The sequence below is a fragment of the Dreissena polymorpha genome, chromosome 1 (genome assembly GCF_020536995.1).
Source record: "Dreissena polymorpha isolate Duluth1 chromosome 1, UMN_Dpol_1.0, whole genome shotgun sequence".
Lineage (NCBI taxonomy): Eukaryota > Metazoa > Mollusca > Bivalvia > Myida > Dreissenidae > Dreissena > Dreissena polymorpha.
In genome coordinates, this window is record NC_068355.1 from 122,440,670 (window position 1) to 122,465,364 (window position 24,695).

At 37.0% G+C, this 24,695-nt stretch overlaps 1 protein-coding gene across 1 annotated transcript in view; it reads right to left on the reverse strand.

Annotated features, from left to right (window-relative positions):
* Positions 1-3,657: 3,657 nt before the first annotated feature.
* The window catches only part of LOC127848057 (uncharacterized), a 29,183-nt gene continuing 8,145 nt past the window's right edge, over positions 3,658-24,695 (reverse strand). Inside the window, exons 2-6 of the mRNA XM_052380345.1 lie at positions 18,829-18,970; positions 15,214-15,321; positions 12,444-12,519; positions 6,767-6,834; positions 3,658-6,474 (exon numbers count right to left, since the gene is read on the reverse strand). Of these exons, the coding sequence (XP_052236305.1) occupies positions 6,413-6,474; positions 6,767-6,834; positions 12,444-12,519; positions 15,214-15,321; positions 18,829-18,970 (456 nt within the window). The 3' untranslated portion in view covers positions 3,658-6,412. The remainder of the gene's footprint in view (positions 6,475-6,766; positions 6,835-12,443; positions 12,520-15,213; positions 15,322-18,828; positions 18,971-24,695) is intronic.

Sequence of the window (24,695 nt, forward strand, 5' to 3'; positions counted from 1 at the left end):
TAGTTTATTTTAATTCTTTATCCTTTTAATATATTCCTTTTCAGTTCACTATACAGCGTGACAAACATATCGTACTTTTTGGAGTATAAAGCGCAAGTTTTTACTAGACAAGTTTTGTCTGCGTCTAATATTCCGTCGCGTCGAATGTCTGGACAAAAAACAAATAACAATACAGATTTTGTTACATGAAATTTTCTTTTTAAAACAAAGTTAAGGCTTTATCTAACTAGCAATATATACTATTATTATATTGCAAACTAGCTTTGTCATTGTGGAAATTGAGATAACGTGTTGAATATTTTAAAAGTAACAAATAATAAATTATTTTGCGCATAAATTTCGGGTCGATTCCAATATATTTTGTTCACATGAAAAACGCTGTTCAAGTTTATTTTTTTTCAGGATCCATTCCTGCCCTAGAAGTGAGAAACAACTATTTGGCAACAAGTCTAGGACATGAAACTTTATCTTTACCGCTATCACGTATATAGCCATCGTATAATATATATAAGTCATGAATGTGTCACTAGATCCTGCAACTCGAATGATTTTATACCTCTCATCGCTTGATTGCCGACAAAGTAGTTGCCACGGTATTTTATGCATATTTTATTTTATCTTTTATAAAAATAAAAACAAACTGAAGCCATACGAGCATTTCTGTGGTAATAATGAACATAATTAAATGACTCGGATTCTTTGATCCATAGTGTTCAATTACAGCAACGCCATTAGCAGGGTGCAGATTCAACGTTTTTTTTAGGGGTTTACACACGGGCTGGACAGAATGTAAACACACCGCTAAGAATTTTATTTTTGCAAGTATCTCAAGTTATTGAAATTCATTTTTAAACTCTTTAGTGCATAAAAGACAGTTGTTCTTGTAGTTTGTGCCGATATCTTAAGGTATAAGAGTAAATCCTTTAACACGTCTAAAATCGGTGACACAATTTCACGTTGCGGGAAGCATAGCCGTATAAGTAATGCAATACACATAGAATGTTTTACATTGCCATGTGCAGCATAACAATCGGTCTTGTGTGCACTAGTTGAAAATTTGAGAAAATTTGTTTTAAAAAGTTATTTTAAAACAAGAGCACCGCATAACGGGTGCCAACGCTCGGCTGCGGGTGAAGTTTTGAATAAATGAAAGCTTGTCAGAATTTTTTTAGAGGCCACAGTGACCTTCACCTTTGACCTAGGGACCCAAAAATGGGCGTGGCGTGTATAACTCATCAAGGTGCAGCTTCATATGAAGTTTCAAAATTGTAGGTGGAAGCACTTTGATTTTAGAGACAATGTTAACAAAAAGTTAAGGTTTTAGCACGACGCGGACGGCGGACGACACGACACGACGAGCTGGCTCTGACAACACATCAGGTTTTCTCCGAAAACAGCCGAGCTAAAAATCACCACTTACCAGTTCCCACAAAGTCACGTGATGCTGAATAGCGCGGCAACGTTTATCACGAGGAATAATGCAAAGAAAAGCGACTTCAGCAAGTCGAAGTTTTGCGCTTTTTACTCTTTTGTCGCTAGTACCGCTTTTGTGGTATTCGTCATTAATCTAAAGGCTCCACTTTGATGTGTTCCTCCTTCTGTTTCTCATGAAATCCATTACCGCCATCCTTCTCACGTAAGGCAACTGACGGCTCCAACCTGTCAGGAACGCGGCAAACCGTCCATCTACGCGAACACAGGAAAGGGCGACTATCGTTATGAAATAATTTTCAACAGTTTGAAGCGTTACAAACACAGATAGCTAGCAGACGTTTGCTGAACTTGAAATGTAGCATGAAAGATCGCTGCAAACACCAAAAAGAAAAGAAATACGGTAACTGCTTTTCCGGTTTTGTCGGCACTCCGTTCCGGTGACAGAGATACGCAGCCGTTTAAAGTGATGAGCACATTCAGAGAGAGGATTATTTCATTGACTACGTTCGTCGGTTTTCGCTTGAAAAGCAAGTACAAAATAATCATCGGGCGAGGATTCGCCAAATTTCGAGTCTTGATCCCAACCCAATCCCAGAGGAGGTTTTGAAGAACGTCTTCTAAGTTTGCCGACTGCCCATATTGCCTTATACGTCTCTGATAATGTAAACTATTCATGTGTATTATTGGTTTAGCTAGCATTAGTACCCTTTGCTCACATGATGATAAAAATTTATTTCAGCCATCCGGAGAATTGGAATCATGCAGTGTCTGCAATCTCCAATACATGAACTCTTCTTCGATGGATATAAAAAAGTTGTTAAACCCGTTGTTAATTGTTGCTGGCGTTTCATCTCGTTTGGTATTGATCACACCTTCCAATAGATAACTTATGAACCACTGATTGGATTTGTTATGTGTAAGATGACACTGATGAGATTAATGGTGGCTCAAATTATTTAATTGAGCAGCCAAAGTTATTTATTTGTTGGCGTGATCATACCCACTAACTTATTAGTATTACTATCTTTGCTGCATGTTATAGATTGATATTGCCTTAAGTATAGGAACCCGGCATAAAAAATCATATATGATATGATATATTTAAAGCAGGAACATCATTAATCAATTGAAGTGTGCCCCATTATAGGTGTGATCACAGCTTAGTAATCTAATCAATTATGTTAATATCTTGGGATGTGTAATGACTACCCCTTGAGGGGTGTAATGTCCAGGCTTAGAGGGTGTAATGACTACACATTGAGAGGTGTAATGTCCAGGCTTAGAGGGTGAATTGACTAGGGGTGTAACGTCTGAGGGGAGTAATGACTGAAAATCTTGGTATTGTGGACTTTATCATTGGTTGCTTTTTATTCTTGTCAAACTACTTCGCAATATGGGAGCATTGTGTTGACTGATATATTCATCAAATACCGGTTCTTTTGGTATGTCCAGTTTTGATGAATCGAAAACAAAACGTTCTGTCAACATACGATGTTTTTTCCATGATTTACCGCTTTAGAACTGTCAATGCAAAGTTTAAGATTGAGAGTAAACCCCGGTTTATGGGAGCAACAGGTTCTTTGTTTGGTCGACGGCTCATTGCATGTTTGTTTTCTTCGTTGTATATTATCCTGCTACACTAACGAAATAAACACGTGTTAGTTAAATATTTTTGCCTGTCATTCGAGCTTTACTTTACCACGTAACAGCTTTGAAATGTCAAGTTACTATCTTATTTAATTGACGTACGACCCCAATGAAATGAGCAAGAAGTGCTCATACGACTTAACAAAATATTTATTTGTAAAACTGCTTCAACATATTGGAAATATGTTGTTGTTTTTTTAAACAACAATCATTTTCAAATCAGTCCAGATAAATGTAATTATATGTCGGTCATATTAGGAAACTGACCCGCCTTATTGTGGCCTTTTCTTTTTAATGTAAAGGAACCATATCTTACTCGTCGGAGAAATCATTAGAACACATGAATAAGTTTCATTATAATTACAGAAACAAATGCGACTTCTAGAGTGTTCATACGCTTTTTTTATTTGACCTAATGACCTTGTTTATGAACACACATAACCCTAGTTTCAAAGTGGGCCACGATATTTAAGACAAATATTGACGACGCAAGACAGATGACGCACAAGGAACTGTCATTACACAGTAACAAAGGCTAACTATGAGCATGTTGAGCTTAAAGAAACAAACCAATCATTATATTACATGTTTATTTCAATCATTAACGATGAATGCTTTCTCTATTTACAAAATTAAAAGAATTGATTAACAGCATCGGTGAATGGACATGATGAACATGAGTGTTAAAATGATTTCTTTGAGTTTTCCAAAAATCGTTACAATAAATCAAATGAAAGGAGACAAAGTGCAAGAGATTCTGAATAAAACGAGATACACTTCAAAGTTATGTAAATAAATCAAAATGGGATAGAACAGGGACAATTGTTTATTGGTTCTTGCATAAATTGTCCTAGAAAAATGATCATAAACATAAAATAAAAGAATGATTTGATGTTGTACATATCATAATATACCAAAAGACTAAATCGTTTCAGTCAATATTATTTCCAGGTTTACAGTTAAAGGCACCGTTTTAAACATAAAAAAGGTCATAAACGTCATAAAAAGCATCAACAATGTGTTCAATTAATTTTAATTATTGTAAACAGCATTATTAAAACATATTTTTTATACATTTTTACTGCATTTTAGCCGTGTATCCTGTTTAAGAAATATCAAACAAGAGAGCCAAATTGACCCTGATTGCTCTCTAAGTAAAAATGACTTTGTACATGCATCAGGAAAACATGATCCGGCTCTAGGTGGAAACGTGTTTTTTTTAAACAAATCTTAAATAATTAACTTATTAAGGGACTTTGATGGATTTTAACTCGATGATTATTTTTGTGGAGTTATTTTTAAATCTGATTATCAGTTTCTGAAAAGAATACTAAGATTTTTGTAAATTTTTGTAGGCATTAAAAAAACTGTTATTCTCTTGGCATGAATATGGTTAAATAATTTGTTTGTGTTATTTGGTGGATGGTCACCAAATGAACTTTTAAGTAAAATTATTTTCATATCTGATTATCACTGCCATGCTGATGACCCTTAAGCACTCATACGATTTCAAGGTACACAAACTGTTGAAATATTGTTAAGATTAACATTCCTAGAGGAATAACTTTTTTTTCAGATTTGACCTGGTGACTTAGTTTTTGGACACACAATATTCAAACCAAAGACCTAGAGAATTTGCCTTAAGGCATTCATCAGCCAGGTTTTATGACTGCAATCTGGTTGTAAAAAACTCATGATCAAAGTGCCACCAGGTAAGCACAACAGGGCAGAAATATGGTAAAATAGCATTGTAAAATAAACTGTCAGAAAATGTGAGTAATAAATTATGGACGAAAGTCTAGTAAACAAAAAAATATTTTGGCAAAAAACACAGGTATCAGTCAATTTAAAGTGTCAATTTTTTTACAGTTATTACAATAACTAATTGTTTTTTTGCCTTAAGTGACCCAGATTCAAACTTCGCCTAGATATTGTTAAGAGCAACATTCATTCTGACCAAGTGAACTCGAGTAACAAACACTGGCGTCTAGTGGTCATAATGTTTTTCAAGGATTAAACCATGTGAACTAACTTTTGGATGTACATGTCCGTTATTTGAACTTGGCCTAGATATTGTTAATACACCGGTATACATGTTAACCAAGTTTCATCAACATTGAGCTGTCATTGTGACCTCTGGAGTGGTATTATTTTTATAAGTTTTGACCTGGTGACCTTGTTTTAAGACAAAATATTCATAAATGACCTAGATATTTTGAAGATAATCATTCTCCCAAATTTCATCAAATTGAGCCATAAAAGGGGTTTCTTGAGTGGTTACTAGGTTTATCTCGGATTTGACAAAGTGGCGTTGTTTTTGGACACAGGTAACAAACCTAGATATTGTGGCGTTGTTTTTGGACACAGGTAACAAACCTAGATATTGTTAACATCATGATAAAGTTTTCTCAGTAGCTTTTAGAGAAGTGACTAGCAAAAAGATGACGACTCCCTCTATGACAACGGACGCCATACACATGGTGATAACAATATCTCATCATGAGCACTTCATGCTCAGGTAGAGCCTACAATAATTACAAATAAAACAATCTGTTTCTGTTTCTAAAAGTTTGTCATGTAAGTAAAAAAATAACTCTTTTTTTTAATTAAAGAAATTGCTAAAAGGGCCAGCAAAAGAAAATTCCAGTAAAGTTTGGTCAAAATCCTCTTGCTGATTTCAGATAAGTTCAAAGTCGATCTGGGATACCAAACACTGGACATTTAACGTAAAAAATTGTCCACCACACCACTTTATGCTCAGGTAAGCAAAAACTGCATTGATTAATTATTTATTTATCTTGTTACAGCAAGAATATGGAAAATATTTAAATAGAGTAAAGTAGGTGCTTAATTATGGATTAAATTTAAGGAAACACGTAAAAGCATCGTAAAAATGAACACATAACTCCAGCTTGTTACAGAAGTGGAGAATACCCCCTAAAACTCTTATGTAGTAATACATATAAAGTTTTAAAATGAAAACGTGGAAAAGCATTTTTATTTAAGGACAATACAAATTACAAGTCGTCATATTAAGGAACAATAATGCAAGATTGAATGCTGTGTGTTGAGTAGTGGAGTACTTTCTTGGACAAGTTGTGGTCAGACACGTGTCCATGTTGATACCAATATATACTCTTTTTACTTCATTGCAAGAGGTGGTGTGGGTGCGTAGGTGTTTGTGGAGGGGATAACTGTATATTTAACTACAACTTTTAAGTGAGCATGGTATTCATTCACACTGTAAAGTGCCTAAGAAGAGCATCAATTGTATTATGTACATGTTTTTGATCAGAGTCTAATTGGCACAACCAAATTTAAGTTCAGGAGTTCAGATCTCTTCTTCTTCCATGACTTCTCTTTTCTTTCTTGATTGGATTTTATTGATGGAATCTGAAATTTGATGTACACAATTAACCACACTTTTATTTCTTGACATAGCCATATACCCATATATAAGTGTAAGACACTTTCCGCTTTTATGGTATTTTAAGTTTCAAGGAAGTCCCTCCTTACCAAAAATCAAGTGTAGGCGGAAAGTGTCGTCCCTGATTAGCCTGTGCAGATGGCACAGGCTAATCTGGGACAACACTTAACGCACATGCATTAAGCCCAACTTTCTGAGAACGCGACTCAAATTTGATAATCTGTGATTATTTCCCTTTAAATAATAATCAATACTAACCAATAAGGACAGTATATTGTCTATCCTCTGGCCTTTGGCTCAATGTGCCCATCACAAGCACTCTGTCACTGAAAAGGAAACAAACTTACATAAATGTACAAATGTTTACAATTTGGCCTTGCTCTTGGAAGCAAGATATATTGCATTTATGTTAAGTGTCATTCAAGAATAGCCAGTGCACAATGCACAGGTTAATCAGGAAAACCACTGTCCACTTAAATGGTTTGTGTTTCATGGCATTCTCTTCTAGGAAAAAATCAGAGAAGCCATTTAGAGTCACTCCTGATAAGACTGTGTGGAATGCACAGGCTTATCTGGGACGACACTTATATTTAACATATTTTAATCCCCATTTTCCCAGAATGAAGCTCAATCGGACCGCTTATTGCTGGACAAGATTTCAATGAAGCTCAATCGGACTGCTAATTGCTGGACAAGATTTCAATGAAGCTCAATCGGACTGCTAATTGCTGGACAAGATTTCAAGATTTATTAGGTATCATGTAAATAAAGGCCTCCGGCCCAAAATACAGCATTCATTTACAATTTCATAATGATAAAATGCCACCTTGTAAAAATGTTTTGTTTTTTTGATACACTGGTGTTTTAACAAATACACATTTTCAAAATGATACAAAAATCTGTGATACCAGTGCATACACGTATATATCTCCTTCATTCACATATGAGAGACTCAAAAATATTATTTTTCTACATTTTGTGACAAAAGTAGAGTCTTTCTATGAAACTATTATATAACAAACATTATTACATAACAAAGTACAACAAAAATTATTACATAACAAAGTTTGTTATCAATGTGAATTTGTATTCCCAATGACATTCCTTAATTTCGTAACATAGAATGTTAATTGTTTCATAACAGAAATATCAGTGCTGCTCATTAGGATATTAAATGATGTTTCGTTTCTTTGGCCATTATACCAATTATACAAATAACTTGTTTGTATATCAGTGTACTGGGGACACTCAAAGAACGCATGAAATTCGTTCTCCAATACATATACGTCAAATCTTGTTAAACAAAATAAGCATGTTCAGTTTTCGCGCTGTACGTTAAAATGCCTGCCAAGTTCAATGTTCAATTTATGATTAGAACACCTAAAACGTGCAAATGCGCGCGTGACTTAAAGGGTACATCTATTGTTAAATATTTCTCCGGAGTTAAAATTGACTGAAACTGTTTGTAAGTGTCGCAGCGCGGAGATGCATTAATCTCATTGTGCCAGTCTTGGGTTTTACAGTCTTGTATGCGCTGTTTAAAACATTGTAAAAATATATTCATATCGCCTACGTCCTGGGAAACCCAAACAAAACCAAAACCGTATTTAAATAAGAGTTCCTTCACACATGTTGCCCAATTTTTCCTTCCAATATCGTCTAATGACATCAGCGTTCTGTAACAATTTACTGGATATCTATGGTTAGGCATTTGTAGTAACTGACACCAGTATTTTATGCATTTCAGATAATACACTTAACAAAGTGATAATACACTTAACAAAGTGATAATCGACCACATTCCCCTAAGACCATGCTGTTAATAACCGTCGAGCCTACGCCTAAGAAATATTTGCAAAATTTGATTTGTGATCTTTCAATTATATCACAGTATTCATAATCCCATATTTCAGCCCCAAATGTGACTATGGGTACAACCACAGTGTCAAAAAGTTTAAAAATGTCACTATGGGTAAAATAACCAAAGGGAACTTGAAACTGTTTGATAGAGAAGAATGCTTTGCATGCTTGTGCCACCAATTTGGCTTTAGCAGCTGTCCACGATAGCTTTCGGGTAAATAACAGACCCATATATTTATAGACTGAAACAACTTTAACCTTTTGACCATTTAGAAACCACGCTTCATAATTGTGTAAAGGACCACCATTACGGAAGACTATGATTTCGGTTTTTTCAGGTCAATCTGCATACCAGTATCTTCGCGAAATTTTGTAACAGCGTTTAAATGTAATTGAAGATTATATGCTGTGTGCTCTTTGATATGTGCGCGTAAATTTGCGTACATCGATTGCAAGACAATTAGGATCTTGCCGTTTATACCTGTGTCATATAACTTGGTAAAAAGCTTGAAATGAATCAAAGGCCTTTTTGAAGTCCATGTATAGTACGTAGAAACGACCACCAGGTTTCGACATATACTTTTGAATCATGCTCTGGAGACAAAAAAGGTTATCTACAACCGAGTACCCAGGTCTAAACCCGGCTTGTGACTCTTCTATGATGGTGTTTTTTTATGCCCACTCGTTTATACGGTCAGTAATTATGCTTGAGAAAATTTAATACATGACATTAATCAGTGAAATTCCTCTGAAATTAGCCTGCTCTTCCATACTGCCCGATTTTAATATTGGAACTATAATACTTTCGCACCACGATTCCGGAAATATACCTGTATCCAAAATTTGATTAAAAAGACTATTCAAGATTGGGATTATAATATGTTGTGTTTTTATAAAATTCCGCTCCTATCCCATCCTTACCGTGTGATTTACCAGTTTTCAGCTTAGATATACTGATCCTTACTTTTCATCTCTAATTGGTCTATTAAAAGGGTTATTTACATCATAATCGTCACTGTTATCAAAATGGACATAATGAATTGGAATCTGGTCATCACTGTAAAGTAAAGATTGAAAATAATCTCGCCATTTTCCAGGTGAGACAGAATTGCTTTTCGTTTCTGTCTCTGTGTGTCCTCTTACTAATTTCCAGAACGTTTTTGGATTATTGCTTGATTTTAGAAGTGAAAATCGTTTTTTACGTTGATACGTGCATAGTTTCGTCTTGCACATGTTTTTGAAAGATGATCTAGCTACCTTATAGTTTAAAAAATCGACATTATTAGTGGAACGAAAGCATCTAAGAAGAGAGTATTTCTTTTGTTTTGCTAACAAGCATTGCCTGTCCCACCAAGGCTCTTGTTTTTTACTTATCTTTCAAAGACGCGAAATTACGCGTAAAATTTTCTATGAACGTTTCATGACCATATTTGCTCCATATATAACGATCATAACTTATCGTGTCGGATAACTCGACTTGCTCCTCCTGCAATTTCTCGGTGGTTTGGAACTTTAACTGAACGTACAAGGGGAAATGATCAGAGTCATCAAAATTTTGTACATTAAAGTGTGCGATACATTTAAACAATTCACTTGATACGATATGGGAGTCTACCACACTATGGCCTCCATTGGCAATACATGTAAAATTACCATAACATTCATCTACAAATCTGCCATTTACAATATGCACATTATAAGTACAGCATAGATCAATAAAAAACAATCCATATCTATTAACTTCTCTATCTCTATTTTGCCTAGGGAGGTCAAACAAATCTTCATCATAATCAACTTCCCAATTATATAAATATTTCAAACTATCTAATAAAATAAAATCATTAAAATCTTTCATGTATGTTCACTAGATCTGTTTTAATATCTTCTTTTTGGAAACAGCTTACACTACACTCCACTTGTTACATTATCACTTACAGTGGTATGTGGCTTATAACGATGTATAACACATACATGTGACACATATTCTACTGCTGAGAATACAACTAGTCACATATGCTCACTTCGACATTATCTGTTCAAATACTTCTTAAAAGTGCACCTGGTAAACCGGTACTAAAAGTATATGTGAGTATGGCCCAGGTCCCTTTAAACGTATTTTTCGTACCCAGGTTACATTGTAGTGTACTTAAGAGTTATTGGGTTACTTTGCAGCAGTATGTGAGCCAATAATGACCAATGGAGCAGCACATATAAAGGGATGGGCTTGAAACTATTGTATCTTCTTATGTTTGAAATAGAAGATAAAATAGTTTCACGCTCAATCATTGATATTACAATGCTGAGAATCCCAAAACAAAATTAAAAACATTTTACTTGTTTTGTAAATATTTAAATCTTAGTCCACAGAATAACAAATTTCAGAACTTGCCTCTAATGAAAGTTATATGGATTAAATGGAGAAATTACAACTAGCGTGCAAAAGTACATATTTAATTAGTACCAAGCACTTTCGAACATATGAGTCGTGTTCTGAGAAAACTGGGCTAAATGCATGTGCGTAAAGTGTCATCCCAGATTAGCCTGTGCAGTCTGCACAGTCTAATCTGGGACGGCACTTTCCGCCTACATAGGATTTTTGCTAAGGAGAGACTTCATTTAAATGAAAAATGCCATAAAAGCGGAAGTGCCATTCCTGATTAACCTGTGCGGACTGCACAGGCTAATCTGGGATGACACTTTACGCACATGCATTATGCCCAGTTTTCTCAGAATACGACTCATATTATTGCACGTATATTTTATGAAATGAAAAAAAATGTTTTGTGTAACAACAACTTTATGTCATGCATAGAATTATCTTTTAAGTACAGGGATATTAAGCATTTAATTACCTGTTATATTTTGATGCAACCAAATTTAAAATAAGACATAAGAGAATATTAATAGCGTGAAATATTTGTCTTAGGCGTTGTAATTAGTTTCTAGTAAAACAAGGGCTGTTTGTAAAACATGCATGCCCCCCCATTAGGCTGTCAGTTGTAGTGGCAGCTTTTGTGTAAATACGTTTTACCATTTTACTGTTTCAAGTCACTGTGACCTTGACCTTTGACCTAGTGACCTGAAAATCAATAGGGGTCATCTGCCAGTCATGATCAATGTACCTATGAAGTTTCATGATCCTAGGCTTAAGCATTCTTGAGTTATCATCCGGAAACCGTTTTACTGTTTCAAGTCACTGTGACCTTGACCTTTGACCTAGTGACCTGAAAATCAATAGGGGTCATCTGCCAGTCATGATCAATGTACCTATGAAGTTTCATGATCCTAGGCGTAAGCGTTCTTGAGTTATCATCCAGAAACCATTCGGTGGACGGACGGACCAACATGTGCAAAACAATATACCCCCTCTTCTTCGAAGGGGGGCATAAATATAAGCAATTTCTATTGGTCAGTTTTTGCATGAGGAAATAGTGAAAAAAGTTTTAGGTTGTGTATAGTCATTCTACCAGACTCTCTCACTTGGTAAACATCATTTTGATATAAAAAATTTGGACAAAGACCACAACGACCAAATCCCTTAAGTGGTCTTTATTGACAGGTTAGACTGTATGTTTTTTCACAAAAGAGCAAATTGTCTGTTATTGTTAAGGCACTCAAAAATGTTGAAGACGAGATATATGTTTTATTGGATGTGGCCCAACATTCAATTTGTGATCTGACACCTGAAAAATGGGCACAAGTTTCCAGCGTTCACCGTCTCTGGTTTTTCCTGGTCGACCAGTTCACATTAAAAATTGTGGATCCACGTTTTACATAAATTGCATGTATTTAGCTCACGCTTGTCACACTGTTGTATTCTCGAATATTTGATTAGGCTGCACTACGCAAATAAAGCACTCGTCTGGCTTTGCAAAGACATCGTTGTTGTTTATAGTACACAGGTATTAAGCACAGACCATAATTGCATACATGTATACAATACTGACTCCAATACAGAAAATAGCTTTGTTATTTTGACCAGAAACAGTGCAAATTGATCTATTTGGGTGATGGTTGTTTCATTAAATGACAGGTTGCTACCTATACATTCTTGATACATATACATCTTACCTACCCAACTTTCAAGTTGTTCACGATGTAGCTCATGGTTTTCTCCGGAAATGCTAGAGCATTGTGCCAGTCAGTAGCCTCTGAAAATGATAAGGAATATCCCAATATTCAAATATTCAAAATTTAGCCAAATATATCGGAATTAAAATTCATTTTCTACTAGAAATAGTGCGGCAGAGGCTGACGCGTATCCCCATGCCGCATGTTTGACCTAGGGGGCACCCCATGGTTGGTAATGGCGCCATGCATAGTTGAGATTGACCGTTTTGTCATAAGAGATGTTCAGTATCAATTTGAAGTGAATCGGTGTATAAATGAAGAAGTTAATGTAAAATAACATAAAACAAGAGATGTGTTTGTCCTCTCCTGCGCCGCTTTGATTAATTAAAAAATTTTTTTTATCATTTGACAGGTTCATTACTTACTTCCCTTTGAAGCTTATTACTTCCCTTGGATTTTATTTTTTTTACCTTTGACCTTGAAGGATGAACATTGAAGCTTATTACTTCCCTTGGATTTTATTTTTTTTACTTTTGACCTTGAAGGATGAACAAACACAACGCCACTTTGATTTATTAACAAAAATTATATCATTTGGCAGGTTCATTACTTACCTCCCTTTAAAGCTTATTACTTCCCTTGGATTTGTTTTTTTGACCTTTGACCTTGAAGGATGACCTTGACCTTTCACCACTCAAAATGTGCAGCTCCATGTGATACACATGTATACCAAATATCAAGTTGCTATCTTCAATATTGAAAAAGTTATGGCCAATGCACCATACCGGGGGCATAAAACGCCAACCCCCATAACTTTTTATCCAGGGGTCAGATCAAACTTTCAAAAAGTGCAGGGTCACACATATGCTTATAGCTACCATGTGTGTAAGTTTCAAGGTTCTAGTGCTTAAAGTGTAGGAGAGGTGGCCAGGACGGACGGACAGACGGAGGAGATAACTACAATATCCCCACACTTTTTTGGCTTTTCAAAAAGCGTAGGGATAATGATCATCATCAATATATTGGTATTGCCGTTATATTGATACAATTGTTTATAAAACAAAGTGGTTTCATTCAGGATATCCACCTGCTTATCTAAAACAATTCTGTCATCACTTGTAAGGCCAATGATACTGTTTGATATAAAGTTATATTTCTCAAGATTACTAGCATTATTGAAGTTAGACAAAATGGGTTAAACATAAATTTGACCGTCTACAAAACACAAGAAACCGTCGGAGACGGGTGATGCTCCCCAAAGTTTTTTTTGTCACAATATTGCACTGTAAATTCAGATAAAAGGAAACGTCTTGAGGGCACAGTAGTTGGGGGGGACAATAATTTTTTTATAGAAAATTTCAAAGGGCCATAACTCTGTGAAAAATCATCCGACCAGAACCCGCTGATAATAGGTACATCTCCTCTTGGTAGTGAAGCTTCCCATAAAGTTTCATTGAATTCCGGTCATTAGTTGCTGAGAAATAGCCCGGACAAGAATTGCACTATATGTACAATTAATGGAAAATTTCAAAGGGCCATAACTCTGTTAAAAATCATCCGACCAGAACTGGCTGATAATATGCACATCTCCTCTTGGTAGTGAAGCTTCCCATAAAGTTTAATTGAATTCCGATCATTAATTGCTGAGAATAAGCCCGGACAAGAATTGCACTATATGTACAGTTAATGGAAAATTTCAAAGGGCCATAACTCTGTGAAAAATCATCAGACCAGAACCCACTGATAATATGCACATGTCCTCTTGGTAGTGAAGCTTCCCATAAAGTTTCATTTAATTCCAGTCATTAGTTGCTGAGAAATAGCCCGGACAAGAATTGCACTATATGTACAGTTAATGGAAAATTTCAAAGGGCCATAACTCTGTGAAAAATCATCCGACCAGAACCGGCTGCTAATATGCACATCTCCTCTTGGTCGTGAAGCTTCCCATAAAGTTTTATTGAATTCCGGCATTAGTTGCTGAGAAATAGCCCGGACAAAAAATTGTGCACGGACAGATGGACATACGGACGGACAGACGAAGCGGCAACTATATGCTCCCCCATAAAAAAAATTTGGGGGAGCATAATAAATACAAAAGGCCAAAAGAAGGTAAATGTGAAGTTGAAAATGAAGTGAGGTAAATGTCTTAGTAGTTTTTACATCCTTACAAGTATCAATGCTTTGAAGAAAAAGGTTTTGATGTTAAACGAAATGCCTCATTTTGGTTTTAAGTTTTAACCAAGAATTTGAAACTTCAGAATGCAGGTATCGAATTTTGGAAGCAAGATGTATTGAATTAACGCATCAATTTCGGTTTACAAAAAAACTGAATTAGTCAAAGTTGGAAATAAAGGTCAAGGTCAACATGAGGTCAGGTGATGTGGGTGTGTTGAAAGTGTTCATAAATAACATCACTGCAGTATAGCATGCTGTATTAATGTTACCCAAGATTATGAGCCTTTTTTATTACAAAATTAGTTATACTGGACATGTCTGTGTCATCTACATGTAGACTTAACCAGGTACAGAACGATTGTTATAATTAAAGAGCCAATTGCTCTACGCACTCGCCATCAGTAGATACCTGAAGCACACAAATATTTGGAAAACATTATTGATTAGAATAAATGGTAATGGAAATAAAAGTGATGTGCTCTGATAAAATATCTATCAATCCTGTCTGTCCATCCATCAATTCATTTGTCCATCCCCTCACCCATCCCAATCCTAATTAAAATTGTGAGGTGTAGAAAAATAAATATTGTACTTACGTCCTCTGTTAGTAGCAATTGTCAGCGATACAAAATCCTGTCCTTTCTTTGAGGTGAGCACCTTGGGATCTCTACCAAGTCTTCCCATAATAGTACATTTAGCCAAGGCTGTGTAAAAAAAGAGAGCAGAATTCGAACAAAAGAGCCAAAAGCACAAGGTCACTCACCTAAGACCAAAAAGTAACTGAACTGTTTTGATCAGCTTATGGAATAGTTCAAGAACCTTTTAAGAGTTTTGCCATTTATCATTATAACAAATATTCTGAGCAAGTTTCGTTGTTATTGGGCAAAAACTGTGGCTTTTAGTTTGTTCACAAGCATTTTAGTTCATCTCATCCAGTGTTCATTTTGACACCATCTGACCCAGTTTCAAACATTATATCATAAATGTGTATGCCATTAGTGTCCCAAGCTTAGCTTTTCCTTAAATTTGACATAGTGACCTAGTGTTTGCCACCTTGGGTCCATTTTGGAACTAAAGATAGCTGTCAGGAGAGCTGAGGAAAATTGTTCAAACTAGTTTCATGATGATTGGGCAATAAATATGGCCCATACGGGAAATGTGGGTCATGAACTGATAAACGAAGACAACAAAAGCTTATCATGGGCCTTCTGTGCTTAGCAGAGTTTATTTTCACCATTTTGGGAATGGGGCAGGGTTCCTTTAGATTGGAAAATTTGCGGCGTTTTGACAAAAATTGGGAAATTAGTGTGACAAAAATTGGGAAATTAGTGTTGTTGTTGTTTTGATAAAAAATGCTTAAAAACTGACAATACAAGTGTTTCCAGTATTATATTTATTGAGGTTGAACTTATATGGATAAGAGATAAACAAAATATTGAGATCTAAACAAGAGCTGTCTCCATCGGAAGACATATGCCCCAAAAAAATATTTCTTCGAAACCTAAACGCGGACCCTAAGTTCAAGTTCAAGGTGAAAGGGGTCAAAATTTGTGTGCATATGGAAAGGCCTTGTCCATATAGTCTAGTGCTTTCCACAGGCCATTTAACAGTCCCTCACCGGGGCGCTTGAATTTTGAAATCAGAGTCTGCGGGGCGCCTGAAATTTTCCAATCAATGTATTTTTGCTGTTACTGCAACTAGCCATTCTTGAGATCAAAGCGATATCGACTTTGCCCAACATTTTGAAAGCCGATTTACGATCCTCTGTCAACTACATCTAACGCTTTACCCAACTAAAGCCTGATTAAGGGAGGAGCGTCGCTGTATTGGAAAATCAATATTGGCCAATGAGAGCGTACACTTAGTATAAGCGACAGCACTCATAGGCAGGCACTACCTGCAGTTTAATCATGCAAACGACTCATTATTGCCACAGAAATCTTGGCCTGTTACTAAGAAGACTGATGATGGCTGTAATCCTCATGGAAGTTGTGCATTTGATGAACAATACTGTCAAAACATTTACTCCAATTGTAAAGCTTTTTAACAAATTATCGTTGAATTCATTACGCAACTGTTAATGTTTTCTTAAAGTCTCAAATGAGAATAATTAAATTTGAAATCCCAAACCCACTTCCCACTGTAAATGTTAACACTACGTTAACAGATTCTTGCTTCAAATAAAAAGTGATAATTTATTTCGTGTTGACCCTTTGTCTCAATAAAAAAGGCGCGAAAATTTTGCAGCATGTACAACGTCGCGTCATGTGCATAGAAAGCGTGTGTGTATTGAGCGTTGTATTAACAAGCACACACCACGTCAAGCGATTTACGCATGTTCAGCGGCATTATTTCATCAAATTTATAAATAGTCACTTATGCCAAAATTTATTTGATACTTTAGAAAAATGGCAACTTTGTTGTAAAAGATATTATTGAGCACTTTTATCGTCAATATTTACCAGAAAGTGCTTTTAAAAACGGGATTATCGGGTAATGAATAGAAACTTGAAAAGTAGTAAGTATGCGGTAATAGAGTCGGGTTGATACAGAATGGGATGTATTGGGGAATCGTTCGAGTCGGGATTTTACTATCTTTGCGGGAAAGTTTAAAAAAATATATAAAAAGTCTTTATAAATGACTTTATAGCTGGGGGTTTTCTTGAAGAGTCATAGCGCACCAAAATGACGTTTTTTGACGCTGTTTTTCTTAGAGTTATAACACACCACAGAACGTCAATTGACACATTAAAGTAAAAAAAAAATCAAATTCCTGAGGAAAGCACCGTTAACACATGAATACCAAATATGTAGGTTACATCTGAAGCGACATAGAAGTTATGAGCATTTTTTAAACCTAAACGCAAAAGTGCGACGGAAAGATGGACGGACAGTGCAACTGCTATATGCCACCCTACCAGGAGCATAAAAAAGTTACGTTTTGATAGAGGACAATACAAATCCAACATGCACAACTTTGTAATATAAGGAACAAAACTCAATTATTCGATGATTCAAGGGCCGTAACACAGGATTGTCTTAGTCAAGTTGGCTGATTATCGAACTTGACCTAGATCTTATGACCTTACACATTTTCATGAAGTGTGGCAGTTATCCTATGACATTTGCTCAAGTCATTGAGCGGAAACCAGAAAAAAAAACGCAAATTTTATTTGATTCAAGGGCCGTAACTCAGGAGTGTCTGGGTCAATTTAGCTGATTATCGAACTTGACCTAGGTGTTATTGCCTTACACATTTTTATGAAGTGTGGCAAAGATCCTCTGACATTTGCTCGAGTTATTGAGTGGAAACGAGAAAAAAAATTACGATGATTCAAGGGCCGTAACTAAGAAGAGTCTGGGTCAACTTGGCCGATTATTGAACTTGACCTAGATGTTATTGCCTTACACATTTTCATGAAGTTTGATGAAGATCTGATGACAATTGCTCGAGTTATTGAGCGGAAACAAGAAAAACTGCAATTTTTCAATGATTCAAGAGCCGTAACTCAGGATTGTCTGGGTCAATTTGGCCGATTATCACACTTGACCTAGATGTTATTGCCTTACAGATTTTCATGAAGTTTGGTGAAAATCTGATGACAATTTCTTGACTAATTGCGGGGAAACTTATCTGGACGGACACACTAACTAACTGACTAACAGACGGTGGGATTTTAATATGCCCCCAGAACCTTTGTTCTGGTGGGCATAAAAAAATAAAAATATTTCTTTTTGGTAAACTTTATATTGGGAATGTTTAGCTCCCATTTGGGAAAAATATATACTTTTTTCAATTGGGAATGGGGCCAATTATTGGACCCGATTTTGAATTAAAAAACAACATTGGCTCAGTTAAGCTAAAATTTAAAGACACTATAAAAGCCCGATCTATACTCTTAAAACATGCCATACATTGGCCAAAAACAATAAATTTAGAATTTAAAATTACAATATATTTTCATGCATGTCCTCTGTAATTTTTTTAAGTGAAACTTTTCCTTGTTATATACTTAATAAGAGTGCAAACACTAACAGAATTCGTGACACTCTAGTGAATAATTTTTAACTTTATAAGAATGCAAAAACTTACAGAACTTGTGACACTCTAGTGAATAATTTTTAACTTAATGCGAACACTGTTACGCAGCATTTGTGAGGCTCTATTGGGTGCAATAAGGGTGTAACTCAATAAGGGTGCAAACACTTACAGGCTTCCCGGGGCATATCTGACTCAACCATTGAATCGGTCTCATCCACATCAATCTCATCTGGTTTGCTGGCGTAATTATTGTACTGCGTTCTGAGCACTGCACTCTGTAGCCTCAAAGTCAATGGCTTGCAACCTAATATCTGTTTAAAGAAACATTAGTTCAACTAAATATTTTTATTCAAATCACATTTGTCTATAACAATGTATGCTTTTTTATAAGTGAATGAAGTTTTTTAACAGATTTGTCAGTATGTTTTTGTATATTTAATTACAGCACATTGCATGTTGCCAAAACACATGCTTTTCATGCATGGAACTTGACATTGAAGACACCAGCAACAATTTTTCTCTCTTTGTAAAACATGGGTTTTAAATGGCATACATGTATGGTGAATTGTGTACACTTTAGATCAGACTTGTAGCTGCACATACAATAATGTGGCTGTTGCAAAAGGGAGTGAGTCAGTTCTATAAAAATACATGCTGAAATATAGATGTGTTGCTGTGAAATAATTACTGGACAAAACTTATTCCCAGTGTCAGTTCAAAGTGAAAGCAAGCTGTGTGTTTGAAATGGACATTAATTCATTTTAACCAAGCAAATTAATTGATGGTCCCCACCAAATAAAGTTTAGTTATGGATGGATGCAAATCCCTTGAAATAAAGTATAATAAACAAGAGCTGTGTTTAAAAATACAATGCCCCCTACTGTGCTTTTAAGTCCCACAGTAGCTATTTTTCAGAAAACAAAGACCATCATTTAGCAAAAAACAATAGACCAAAACAAAACTCACACTTCTTCTTTCATGTAGGTAGACTCAAATACCAAAAATCAGCTAAATGTCTGAATGCTTTGCGTAAAAAAACCTCTGCAAAAAGGTTATAATACAGACAATTTCTAAGTCCAAGGCCCATAACTTCGCCAAAAATCAATGGACCATAACAAATTTCACACTTTATCTGAAGGTCATGTAGGTAGACTCACATACCAAAAATCGATTCAATATCTAAAAGTGTTGCGTAAAAAACCCTCCAGTAAACGTTTTTTATTGAGAAAATTTCTTAGTCGAAGCCAAATAACTTTGCCACAAATCTAAGGACTGGAATTAATTTCGCACTTCATCTGTAGTGCATGAATGTAGATTCCCATACCAAAAAACAGCTCAATATCTGAAAGCCTCGAATAACAAGAGCTGTCAGAAGACAGCGCGCTCGACTATTTTGAGTGCTTGACAGTATAACGTAAGCCATCATGGAGAAATTGTTTACATTCAATAATTTATAAGACGATTTTTCAAAAATAAAAAAAGGGGGTGTTGCGTATGATCCTATAGTGTTAATAAACTACGGAATCGTGCGTTAGGTTCGACCTTTTTATAAACGTTAATACGAACTTTTATATGTACAACATAAGAAGTGACGTCGATAGTATACATGACGTCGCGTGCATGTTAGCGGATAAATGTCAACGTTATGAATTCCCGACATATTCCGGGCCTCGAAATGATATAAATTCTAACAACAGTAAAATATAACATGAAATTATTTTAACAAGTATTATTAAATTAACGTAAGTCTCTGCTTATCACAATAATCACATAAAGTCTCTATTATCACATTATATAAACAGTCTCTAGATATTGTTTTCACATTCTTCAATTGGATAAAATTTCACAATTGGTCGATGAGTGAGTCCATTTTTTGTTTGAACTTTCGCCGAACGAACGAGTCCGTCATTTCCCGGCACGAGTTCCTCCACAACGGCCAAGCGCCACTGCGTCCTCGGGCAGTCATCTTGAATCTGTACGACGTCGCCTACTGATATCGTCTGGTTGTTATTTTCCCGTACTTGACTTTTTTCTCTGAGTGCCGTCAGGTATTCACGTCGCCATCTTTGGCGGAAGTTCTGTATGAGTTGCACTCGTCGAGTACCTTGCTTCACAAGCGACGAACGATTGATGCAATAATCTGCTGGCAATGTCGCAGGCTCGACAGGAAGTGACGTTATTCGTCTTCCATATAGAAGATGGGCAGGCGTCAATGTTTCCGGCTGTCCTAGCTCGCCGGAAGTGACGTAAGTAAGGGGTCTGTCGTTGATAACGGCTTCTGCTTCAGTGACAATAGTCTGTAGTGTTTCATATGTCACGTACGCTTTACCAAGTACCTTCTTCAATACATTTTTGGTGAGACCGATCATTCTTTCCCACCAACCCCCAAACCAAGGGGCTCTTGTAGGGATGAATTTCCAATCGATTAATCGGTTGTTGAATTCGTCACGCACAACCGCAGATTCACACAAATTATTCAAATGTCTAGCAGCAGCCGTGAATGTCCTGCCGTTATCAGACATCATAATTTTGTTGTGTTGATTTGCGACTACAGAAGCGCCTAAATGCAAACAGGAATGACTCCGCCGACAGATCTGGTACCAGTTCCAAGTGAACGACTCTTGTACTGGCGCAGGTAAACAGACATATGTATGTTTTCATGTCGTTTCCGTTAGTGTCACGCACACTAAGAGCTCCGGAATAGTCAACACCTGTATACGTGAACGGGGCTACGTCTGACACTCTTGTCTTCGGTAACGGAGGAGGGTCTGGTGCTTTGTATGGTCTACCAGAAACCTTTTTGCAGATCACGCACTTTCGTAATATCGAACGAACGCATGGACGTATAGCTGGTATCCAGTATTTTCCTCTCAACAGTGTTATAGTTGAGCTGGGTCCGGCATGGTGTAACCTCTCATGGGCGTCCTTGGCTACCAGGTGCGTGAATGCATGCTTTGCCGACAGCAAAATCGGATGTTTCGTCTCTTCTTCTAAGGCTGCATTATGAATGCGTCCACCACAACGAATCACATTGTCCTTCATGAAAAGCTTAAGCTGTTTAACAAGCGGCGATACCTTCTTGTTATCTTTTAAACACTGGATTTCTTCAGGATATGATGTCATCTGGCAGGTTCGAATGCATGCTGTTTCAGCTTCTGTCATTTCTTGAATGGTTAGCTTTATGCCTGCTGGTTTTCGTCCATTGCGACAATAATGAATAAATCGCAGAACATAGGCAGTCACTCTGATCAGTTTCTGAAACGAACTGAATCTTTTCTCGTCAATAAATTATTGCGAATTATTTGTTGCCGTTACTGTTGCCACAGTAACCATGTCACTCGTCGGTTGCCACTCCGACCAAGCATCGGGTGTAGAAAGCCACGTCGGTCCTTTGAACCACAGTTCACTCAATTGGAGTTGTGATGCTGATAACCCTCGTCTCAATAGATCGGCAGGATTTTCATGAGTCGGGCAATACCTCCACTTTCGGTTCTGAGTCAAACTTTGTATTTCTGTCAGTCTGTTCTGAACAAATCGTGGTAGCGTTTTCTTTGATACTAGCCAGTGCAAAACGATCTGGCTATCAGACCACAGGTACACATCGGAGAGTCCTGTCTGTTGTATGATATGTTGGCACAGACGGGCACCTGTCACTGCCGCCATTAACTCCAATCTCAGTATGGTTAACTTTTTCAACGAAGCGACACGATTTTTTGACATCATCAGCGTGGTCTCGAAACCCCTGGAAATGTATGCTACCGCGCCGTATGAGGACATGCTGGCATCACAGAATACGTGAACTTTTGTTTCAGCAATGACGTCATGGTTGCCATGGAAGTAGCTACGTCGGAAATTGATTTTGACTGAAGAATTCAGGTCCGACGCAACATTACGCCATTTTTCTTGTACATCCATTGGTAATGGGCTGTCCCAATCGAATTTCTGTTGCCACAATTCTTGAAGAATAATCTTCGCCCTTACTGTAATAGGACTCAGTAATCCTAGCGGATCAAATACTCGTGAGATATGTTGTAAAATTGCACGTTTGGTAATCACACCTTTTGTTTCTATCTGTCTTTCCGCAAACGTCAATGTATCTTCTTTACAAATCCATTGCATTCCAAGAATTTTTGTGCAAGTGTCCGTGTCTAGCAATTTCTCTTCAGACGCCTTAGCACGAAGTTGTTCACTATTTGAGTTCCAAGCACGTAGATCGAAACCTGCCGCTGACATCAGTTTTCTCGAAGTTGAATAAAACTGAAGTAGATCTTGTTCATTAGAGAAACTTGATAACACGTTGTCAACGTACAAATCTCTTTTCAAATAATCGGTCACCCATTCACTACTGTTTAGTTCAAGATGCTTGCGAATTGTGGCACCTAAAATGAATGGCAAGCATGTTGCACCAAATAGAATAGTCCTGAATCTATATGTGGTCAGTGGACTGCACGGGTCACTCGGGTCACTCAACCACAGGAAGCGCGTGACGTCTCTGTCAGATTCATGAAGACCAATTTGTAAAAACGCCTTCTCGATATCAGTGGCTACTGCATATTTGTGCATCCTGAACCGTAGAAGAATCCCCGTAAGGTCATTCAATTCAGGTGGGGCGGACATAAGACAGTCGTTGAGGCTTGGTTGGTCACGAGATTGGCGACAACTGCAGTCATATACGATACGTATTGGTGTAGTTACCGAGTCCTTTTTCACTCCATGGTGTGGAATGTAATGCACTGTGTGTTCGTCTTCTTGTTGGTCTACTTTCTCAATGACACCTCCTTTAAGCTGATCGGCGATTATCTCTCCATACGTCTTTAACACTTCCGGTTCTTGAGATAATCGGCGTATGGTAGCCTCTTTCCGTCTCTTGCATATATCGTAGTTGGTTGGTAGAGTTGGGTGGTAATCTCTCCAGGGTAATTTTGCCACATACCGACCATCTTCGAATGAAATGCTGTTGCACATGTATTCTTGAAGGTTACCGGAAGTACCGTCTGTTGACTCTTCTGAAGATATTCCCATAGACTCAAGCTGCCAAAACTTCTCCATTTCAAATGTACTTGGTGGAGCGCTGATGACATTCATCATGTGTAGGTCAGTGGTTCCATGTCCTGATACCTGAAGTGGTCCTGACAACAAATAACCAATCTTCGATTTCACCGCTGTTGGTCCGTTGCCTCTGATAACTCGGTCTTCAACTATATCCCAATAATAATCTGCACCTACCAGAATCGAAATTTCAAACAGATCGTTGTTGTGTTCTGTGAGCGGATGGGCTAATTTCAGACCTCTCAGATAATCCAAATGACGTATTTCTGTGGGTATGTTCTGCAATGGCACTGCTATCGTTGGCACTACAAGAACTTTCAGTTTTATCAAATCCATTGTCTCGCTTTTCAGATAAATCTCGCTTGTAGGTATGGACCGAACCCCTGGTGACATTCCACCAAACGAAGCCAGAGAAATTGTATCATGTCCAGTAACAGGGAGATGTAGAACCCTCGCAAGGTCCTCTGTAATAAAGGATCGCTGTGCACCCTCGTCAAGTAAAATTTCTTCGAGTTTCTCAAACTGTTTCGCTATTATTCGACGCTGAGCTGCACGCAACGAAATGAGTTTGTTAAGTTGCATTTTTCTTTTATTCACGGCACCAAAATGTTGCGTATGATCGTATAGTGTTAATAAACTACGGAATCGTGCGTTAGGTTAGACCTTTTAATAAACGTTAATACGAACTTTTATATGAACAACATAAGAAGTGACGTCGATAGTATACATGACGTCTCGTGCATGTTAGCGGATAAATGTCAACGTTATGAATTCCTGACAGGGGGGTAGGGGGGGGTTGAGAGAGGGGGGGGGGGTATAATGTGGGGTGTGGTCATTTATAAGATGATCTTTAAAAAATAAAAAAAAGGAAAAAAAAATGGGGGGGGGGGGGGGGAGCTGGCGGGGGGGGGGGGGGGGGGGCAGGGATTCTGGGTTAGGTGGAATCCATTGTGGTATTCAGGTAAGTGTTGCTTTGTCAAAGTATTA